This window comes from Hoplias malabaricus, chromosome 16 (genome assembly GCF_029633855.1).
Source record: "Hoplias malabaricus isolate fHopMal1 chromosome 16, fHopMal1.hap1, whole genome shotgun sequence".
NCBI classification, from domain to species: domain Eukaryota; kingdom Metazoa; phylum Chordata; class Actinopteri; order Characiformes; family Erythrinidae; genus Hoplias; species Hoplias malabaricus.
The window spans coordinates 19,690,265-19,699,646 of record NC_089815.1 but is presented as its reverse complement, the minus strand read 5'-3'; the positions used below and the strand labels follow the sequence as shown (position 1 = coordinate 19,699,646).

Below are 9,382 nucleotides of genomic sequence, written 5' to 3'. Positions count from 1 at the left end.
ATTGTCCTTCAGCTTGGACTGCGTTTTAAAATGAGGCCATTCACAACGGGAAAGAGTTCAGATCTGGATAAGAGTGATGTAAAGACAAATATTTAAAATGAAAATGCAAAAAAACCCCAGAAAAGTCCCATTGCAATGGGAGACTGTGACCATGTGGTGTCGCTCGAGAGCGGTTGATTGCATGCCTTCTATGCCTCTTTCCCCCTCCCCCTTCTGCTTGTTGTGTGTGTGTGTGTGTGTGTGTGTGTGTGATGTGTGTCGAGGTAGAAAGTGAGCCTGGGTTTCCAGCTGAGTGCTTGCGCTCCTCTCACTGTGTGTGTATGTGTGTGTGTGTGTGAGTGTGTGTCTGTGCGCGCGCGCGCGCGTGTGTCTACGCGTGTATGTGTGTGTGTGTGTGTGTGTGTGTGCTGTCATTATTACTATCCAGTCTGCTCCCCCTGCTCAGAATGGCCAGATTCGCTCAGACTGAGACAAGAAGGCAGCAGCCCCATCATCCCTCTCAATCCGCTCCATTCAACCACTGCAGCGTGCTGTACAGCCCCGGACTCGCACCACATCCACACCAGCACCAGAATCTGAATCAGAACCACAACCAGAACCAACACCAAGGCGCACAGATTCCACTCCCCAAACCCATGAACGGGTCAGAACCCATCTCCATTCACCCGGAGAACGGCACCATGAAAGACCAAGACGCCATAAAACTATTTATCGGGCAAATACCGCGGAACCTAGAGGAGAAAGACCTGAAACCCCTCTTCGAACAGTTTGGGAAAATCCACGAATTGACAGTGCTAAAGGACCGATACACCGGCATGCACAAAGGTAAAGAAGCCTCCAAGCCTTGAAATGTACCCCTTCACTGCTGCCAACGTTGTTTGTCTGTTTACTACTGCGTCCAGCTAAACCCATCTACTGTAAACAGTTGTTGTTTTATGTACGTTATGTTTTTTTTTAATATTCAATGCATTGTTTGGCTTAATCTGTCCAGCTGGTTTTGTTCACACTCGACTATCTTATTAAAACTAGTTGCATATTACAGACTAGACACTCGTTAATAGCTAATAGTGGTGTTTTTATTGTTTTATAGAGATTAGCCTATTCACATCAAACCTTTGTCTATTTATTTTAAAATCCCGGCTAATTATTTTTTTTCGATTTTTTTGCTTTGAACTGTTCTTCATCCACCCTTATTTTCAGACTGTGTCAAAGCTTGTGAGACTGACATATTAGTGCATGTATTTGCTAGCGTTCCTAGCTATTAAGAGTTCGATTTGAAATGATAAACATGTCACAGCTTCACCGGGGATTTAGTTAATAGTCTTCAGCCGTTTTAATGGCTCTAAATGTACGTTCTGACCATTTCTGTGGAACTAGGGCAACGCTGGGTTCCCAGAATGTATTTTTAAAAGCCTTTTGCAACTAGGGAACCATCATTTATTCATCTGACTGAGTATAAACCGCTCGCGCACAGCTGACACGTTTCTAGGTGATACACTGTGTTTTGGAACGTAAGCGGGAGACGCGTTCTTTTTTTATCCCGCCCGTTTTCCGACAAGACCCGCCTCCCTCTAGCTGTAATTGGCTAATAGCTGCGAGCGTCCTAAACTACGATTGGTTCTCGACTGGCTCGGTTCATACACACGAGCAGTCCGCCGAAGCGTTGTGTACTAACGGCCAATCCGTGCAGGTTGTGCCTGAAAGCGGGTTGAGAACAAAACAACGGTCCGCTGGTGCTCCTTTGCTGGTTGACCCCAAAGTAAACACAAAAAGACGGGGCTCCATTTTTTAAAAATCCAGTTTAAACCATTCGCAGAGATGTACACACATTTTTGAAGCTTTGTGTAGCGACTTACAATTTTAACTAACACTGAATAATGAACATATATAACAATGCCTCCTTTTAAATGATTAATATTTAATTTTTAACAGCTACAATGGTAGAAGAGCAGCAAACATGACAAGTGCATTTTGTTTGGTAACTATTTTGCCTTACAACACTCTACACGTAGCCTACCTCCCTTGTATGTTTTTAAAGATATTATTATAGGTCAAAATAGTAGTACTTCAGGGAACATACTGAAAATATTTCAGTCATGTTATATAATGCTATGATGTAGACGGAGGCAATGAACGTTTTAGATGTTTCTTACTGTTATCATTGGAATTATAACAGTCTTTTCTGGCTCTTTAATCCTTTCTAGAATGTTATATATATATATATATAAAATCATCAATAAACACTCACATATTGGTTGAATGTAGAAACTCAACTTTCAATATTGTTTTAGTTTATCCCTCTTAATTTAAACCCAATTTACAAACTCATTGTGTTTGACTTTTTATGGATTCAGCCTGTTGTAAATGATCTGTAATCCTACAGAAAGTATTGATTCTCTTTGTGTTTTCTCCATGAAGCTGTAATCTACAATCATTAATACTGTGTTATTTTGACACAGTAAAGGCCAAACATAATGAAAATGAATGTACCTTTGATAGGAAATGCAATTAGTGTGCTTTGTTAATGTTTGACTATTCAGGCCAAATGCGATAGGGCCATGGTCCAGGACGGAGTTAAGCTGCTGTGAAAGGCTTCAGTCCACAGTGGGCTGAGCTCTAAGAAGCAGTAAGTAGTTTAAGAGTCAACGAACATTTATGTTTCACCCTTTAAATAAACCTAGTGTCCTCTTTTCAGCTGGGAATCAATTCTCAGCTGCTTTGCTATTAGCTTGCAAAAGCTTATAGGAGCCTAATCCTATTCATGTCACTCTTTCAGAACCCTTTTAATATTTGAACGTGTCCAAATACAAGAGACATACAAGGACAGCTTATATTTTGTGTATGTTCTGTGGAAAATCTTTACAAATATCTTTAAATGAAAATTAAACCCTGAGCTTTTTAAAAAGGGGATCTGCTTAGTAAGGGGATCAAATGGACATGTTTTGGAAGGGAGTCACATCTCACCTCTAACTCGGCCTGGTAATTCACGCAGGAAAACATGGAATTAGTTAGTTAGGCGTGATAATAAAGCATGACCATAATGACTTGACTGAAGAGGATTAGAGACTGTAAGTTATTGTCTGAGGCCTAGTCCCCTGGATCAGACGCTGTGTCCCTTAACACTGCCTGATTTTCCCAATTAAAACATGCTCTGGTCTGGTTACTCTGCAGTATTTAATGTGACTAATGTCTTTCAGTGCTAACCCCTGGGCAATTATTTGTGCCTTGATTAGTATTAATAGTCTGCTTTCGCAATCCTTATATTTCTGGATTGATCACTCATATATTCTAATACTCCTATAGCACTTAATTAAACATCCTTTATAGTGCATTTATTTATCTTTAAAGTGCAAATGATTTTTTTGAGTTCTGCACGTCAGGTTTAATGATATTAAGATCCCATTTTCACTTGAATACAGTGTGATTAGACTGACAATTTGCAAAAAAACAACAAACAAAACAAAATCTTAATTTTATTCAATTCAATTTATTCAATAATTATCAAGATTATTATTATTTTTTTTTTCTGAACAAAACTTTGGAAAAAAGCTAAATAAACCACCAGTGGAATACAACACTTCCTCTCTCTCTGTGTCACTTAAAATAGGTGATACTCCGACAATACTCTGACTCGTAATCTCATAATGATATATTACATATGTTTACTATTAAGAAAAGATCTCTTTTCTCCCAAAACTATGTTGTCTTCCTTTTTTGGGATTTAGCATGACACACTACAGGAAGCGTGCATGTGCACTGTGGACTAGATGAGATGCAGGGCGACTGACATTACCAATGCTCATATCTGCGGAATATCAGCATTAAGCTAATGTCTTGGGGATCATGATGTTAATGTCTTTATAACTGGTGCAGAAATATTCCTGGAAAGCCCTTCACAATAAATCAAAGAAATGTGCTGTAAAATGTTGGCTTTATATTTTTAACCCCCCTCTGATGGAAGAACTCTACAGTGGTGTGTCTTTGCAGCTGTGCTGAGCTTTAAAATGGGCCGAGGATACCATATTTCCTGCATTATATTCACAGGTTCTTGTAGAAATAGCCCTGATTGCTTAAGTATTCCTGTGGCTTGATTATCTTTTCAATAGCTGGCATTACCATTCACGGGGGGTGGGGGGGACGGTTTGTTTTCTCTCTCTCTTTGTGTAAGTATTATATCATATATATATATATATATTCATAACAAAACCATGTATTTTAGAATCTGATTTTATAAAAGGAGAAGGAGATATACTTCAATGTACTTTAATGTACATAAAATGTGTGTAAATCTAGATTTTAATTTGCTGTTTTGATGTTATGCCCTACTCTGTGTGCATGCATTATATTCCTCCTCGTGGTGGATTTTGACATCACAGCTTCACAGTTTAAGACTCATCTGTTTGTTTATGGTGTATTTTCATTACATTCCCTAATCAAGCCTAACCCTTGTCTAGCCACTGAGGTATTAGGAAATAAATACAATGGCAGCTGTCTAGCTTCTTTCTGCATTCAGAAAAGTGTAATAAAACAAACAAACAAACAAAAATCAAACAACAAAGTCAGAGGTTTAAGAGTCCCGCCCACCTTCAAGATGCATCATCAAAATGGAAGTTTCTTAGAGTCTTTAAAGCAGAATAAACTGCTCCCATAGCAGTGGTTTTATTGGCTTTAATTTGGGTTTACAGGTCTCTTGTCTTGTATGAGGAGAATCTACTGCTACTAGGCAATTACAGACTGTAGTCCACCTGTCTCTGCATACGTTCTCATTCCCATTTCACTCCACTTTTCAATGGTCAGGGCCCCCACAGGATGACCACAGAGCAGGTATGATTTGGGTTGTGGCCCATTCTCAACGCTGCAGTGACACTGATGTGGTGCTGGTGTGTGTGTGTGTGTGTTGCGCTGGTATGAGTGGATCAGACACAGCAGTGCTCCTGGAGTTTTTAAACACCGTGTACACTCACTGTCCACTCTGTCGTTGGTGCACCTTGGTTGGTCCACAAACCCTGCACAGTTTGTGTTGCTTGTCCTCTAGTCCTTCATCACTGGACACAGTGTATATTTATATGCTGATTTATATGCTTTAAAAACTCTAGCAGCCCTGCTGTGTCTGACCCACTCATACCACTGATCCACTCAAACTACAAAATGTGGTCAGTTGTCAGTATTTTAATAGCAATATAATTTTTACAGAAAGCCATTACCTTCTTGGACACCAACCATATTGTAGAATGTAATAGTTACAGGTCGCCTCATCTCTTTGATTGACTCGAATACGGGACACACAGCCACCAGGGAAGCAGCCATAGCAACCAGATGTGTGGATTATGCACATGCAGCAGCACAGTGGCTTCACTGACAGGAGCCAGGATGAGCCACTGATCTTATAGTTTTGTGTGAACTCTAGGCTTAACTCAGTGGCCAGTTCGTAAGTGACTTTGGATGCGGTTTCCAATTGTTTGGTCATAGCATCCAAGGCTTTGATACAGAGATATAGTGGTGTCTTGGTTTGATATGTTTTGTTTAGTGGTGTCAATCAATTTAAACATTTAATCGCTTTAATCACAAAGACATTTTGTGATTAATCAGAATTAATATTGATTTAAAATGCTAATATTTCCTATTTTTATTTGTATTTTTTGAAAGGAGATGGTAAGAGGAAATTATTAATTATATTTGGATTAGAATGTCTTAATGTGCCGAATATAATTTCAGGGAGAGATCTAACATCAAACACAAAAAATCTCGGACACAAGCTTTAATTTAGAAAAGTGCAGCGTGCAGCTCACAGGTCAGACAATAAAAAACAGCCATATTCTAGTTTTGACAACTTTACAAGAGATAAATGTGGATTAAGCCAGGCATGAGATAAAAAACCATGCTGAACTTCTCGCAGCAGCTGTTTGTGTGTGTGTGTGTGTGTGTGTGTGTGTGTGTGTGTGAGAGAGAGAGAGACGTAAGAATGAGAGTTAGTTATGAGATGTAATACATATTTTTGCATAAATAAAATATAATCTACCTTCTGAACTCAGTATTACTGATGTTGTGTTACATAGACTCTAGTGGTTGAAAGCTGGCTTTATGTCAACAAGAGTTAAGAACACATGTATTAGTCTCTCTTATTTTTATTGTATTAAATTTATTTGTTTATTTATTTATTTTTTTAATAACATTAAACAGTGTCCTGAAGTGGTTTGTTTGAACCATGCCTCAGGATTTCGATGTGTTCTCCCAGTATCTGTGTGGGTTTCCTCTGGAAACATACGTTGGTAGGAGGATTGGCGACTTAAAAAAAAAAGCATCCCTAGGTGTGAGTGTGTGTCACCCTGTGAAGGACTGGCGCCCCCTCCAGGGTGTGTTCCCGCCTTGCGCCCAATGATTCTGGGTAGGCTCTGGACACACCTCAACCCAGAACTGGATAAGTAGTTACAGACAATGAATGAATGAATTAATGAATGTTATGTGTCTGTTATGTGCTCACAATGATGTTTGCTTTTTTGTCTGCAAACGTTATTTTTTCAAAAAATTATTACCCATTTATAGTTAGGTTTTTGGGTTTATTTATAAGTAGAAGCTTTTATAAACATTTTAGCAGTGTCTAAACCAGTGGGAAACCAGACTGCTGTCTGACTGAGCGTTCAGTGTGTGTGTGCATGTGTGTGTACAGATAATGAGAGTAGCAGAATATGAAAGAAGGGAAAAGGAAGAAGGTGAAGAGCAGGTGAAGATTAAAAGAAATGAAGAAGGCCGGCTGTTTGTGAAATGCTGAGTAATTTAAATGCTGTGTTTGTGGAGTGGTGGGGGGCTTCATCAGGCAGAGATGCGCATGTAAAAGGAAAATAAGTGGACGGCACCTTGGAGATTTTACTGTGGCGTTCTGTGATAATCGCTCGCAATTTGGAACTGATTCAGGAGGGTTTTTTTGTTTTGTGAGAGAAAGTCGCTGATGAAGAGAGCTGTAGACGTGGACTGAGACGCCCACCTGTAGGGACCCTTTTACCTTCTGGGAAAAAATGACAATTCCTTTTTTTTTCCTTTTCCTCCCAGACACATTTCCAGGGTGTCTTAGGTTTTGAATCATGTGGCAGTGGTAGTCAAGCATGGGCTGAGGAGTCTCGTGCGAGGACTCTTACTGAACTCTACTCTGTCTGTGGCATGGTCCGCTACACTGCAAAAAGATCTCTTGAATTATGGAAGACATTGTACGTCTGGAATGTGTGAGTGTGTGTCAATCTGTGAAGGACTGGTGCCTCCTCCAGGGTCTGTTCCCGCCTTGCACACAGTGATTCCGGGTAGGTTCCGGACTCACCGTGACCCTGTACTGGATCAGCACTTATAGACAATGGATGAAAGGATGAATTTTACATCTGGTAGTCTGTAAGAGGGAAGGTCTTTTACCATTGGCTGATTATTGAACCTCTTACTATTGAACCGGGTTATTTAATCTAGGAAAGAGTGGGATAATATTATAATATGTAAGAATGCTCTCCTAATAGGAAATATTAGAGTCACTGACTATATTTGTGATGTTTCACTTGTGGTGAGATCATATTTTGCAGTGTATTATTGACTGGCCATGCATTCGGACCCCGCTGTGTCTCTGTGGCAGAGGGCCCTGCATGACATTATGTGTCAGTCAGTGAACAGTGACAAATGTTGCACACAACACCCCCTCCCCACTCTCTCCCTCTTTCTCTTCCTCCCTTTTATGCTCTCTTTCTTTTTTATCTTTTTTCTTTTCCTTCTTTTATCACTCTTATTTTCCCCCGACTCCCTTTTCTCTCTCATTCTCTCCATCCTGCTCTGTCCGTTTCACTTTCTCTCTCCCTCCCCTGTTCCTTTTTCTCCCTTTCTCTTTATCCCACTCTCACTTTTTTATTTTTCTTCTCTCTTTATCTCTCCAAATCTTCCATTTCTATCCCTCTCTCTCTCTTCTCTCTCTCTCTCTCTCTCTCTCTCTCTCTCTCTCTCTCTCTCTCTCTCTCTCTCTCTCTCTCTCGCTCCTCTTTTTCTTGTCCTATTTCTTTCCCTCTACTTTTCTTACTTTCTCACTCTCAGTCTCTTTCTCGACAATCTATTTTCTCTCTCATTCACTCTTTTTGCTCTCTTTTTATCTCTCCCCCACCTCTTTGTTCTCCCCCTCTCTTTGCTCTCTCTTTCTCCTTGCTTTCTCTCACTACATATATTTCCCTCCCTATTTTTCACAATTTTCTTGCCCTCTTTCTTCTATCCTGCTTTTCTTACTCTCATTTTTGCTCTCAAGCACCCCTCTCTCTCTCTCTCTCTCTCTCTCTCTCTCTCTCTCTCTCTCTCTCTCTCTCTTTCTTTCTCTCTCTCTCTCTCTCTCTGTCTCTCTCTGTCTCTTTCTCTCTCTCTCTCTCTCTCTCTCACTCTCTCTCTCTCTCTCTGTCTGTCTGTCTCTCTCTCTCTCTCTCTCTCTCTCTGTCTCTCTCTATGTCTCTCTTTCTCTCTCTCTCTCTCTCTCAATCTCTCTCTCTCTCTCTGTCTCTCTCTCTGTCTCTTTCTCTCTCTCTCTCTCTCTCTCATTCTCTCTCACTCTCTCTCTCTCTCTCTCTCTCTCTGTCTCTCTCTCTCTCTCTCTCTCTCTCTCTCTCTCTCTCTCTCTTTCTCTCTCTCTGTCTCTCTCTATGTCTCTCTTTCTCTCTCTCTCTCTCTCTCTCTCTGAGCTGGAGAGGAGAGAAAAGAAAGGCAGGCAGGAGGCTAAACACAACAGATGAACTGACAGAGAGATGGAGTGATTGTCAGATGGAGTGAAAACAAATTGTGACTTTAATGGGAAGGTGGAGGAAGAGTAGTGGAAACAAATGGATGCAATACAAAGGGAAGGAGCAGAGTAGGACCTTGTATATTTCAGTGCTCATATTTTCATTATAACCCCCCCCCCCTCACCCCAACTGTCCATTTTAACTGCCTCACTGACCGTGCAGATACAGACTATATTCCACCTTTTACTCTGCATTCATGGTTCGCCACCTTTCACCCTGCTGTCCACCACTGAGCACCATATCATCACAGTGGACCAGAGCGACACTGATAAGGGTGGATCAGACACAGCAGTGCTGCTGAGAGTCTTTAAACACCTCAGTGTCACCGCTGGACTGAGAACAGTTCTCCAATTGAAAATATCCTGCCAACAGGGACTAGTGTCCATTAATGTAGGTGTAATTACAGTCAATTACATACATAGTCAATTACGATTGCAGGCTTGTGATTTGTTGCTTTGTGTGTCGGTCAAATTGCCTTTGTCTGCAGTAGAAGGTGGTTACTGGCCACGTTAAGTGGTGAAAGGCATCAGAGTCTCCCTAGAGAGTCTGGCAGTATGAGACTAAGTGGTCTCTGACTTCAGCGCCCGAGTGTTTGT

General features: G+C 40.7%; 1 protein-coding gene across 1 annotated transcript in view; it reads left to right on the top strand.

Moving 5' to 3' along the window:
- Positions 1-446: 446 nt before the first annotated feature.
- Positions 447-9,382, top strand: part of LOC136671369 (CUGBP Elav-like family member 5) — a 32,036-nt gene continuing 23,100 nt past the window's right edge. Inside the window, exon 1 of the mRNA XM_066647042.1 lies at positions 447-825. Within this exon, the coding sequence (XP_066503139.1) occupies positions 447-825 (379 nt within the window). The remainder of the gene's footprint in view (positions 826-9,382) is intronic.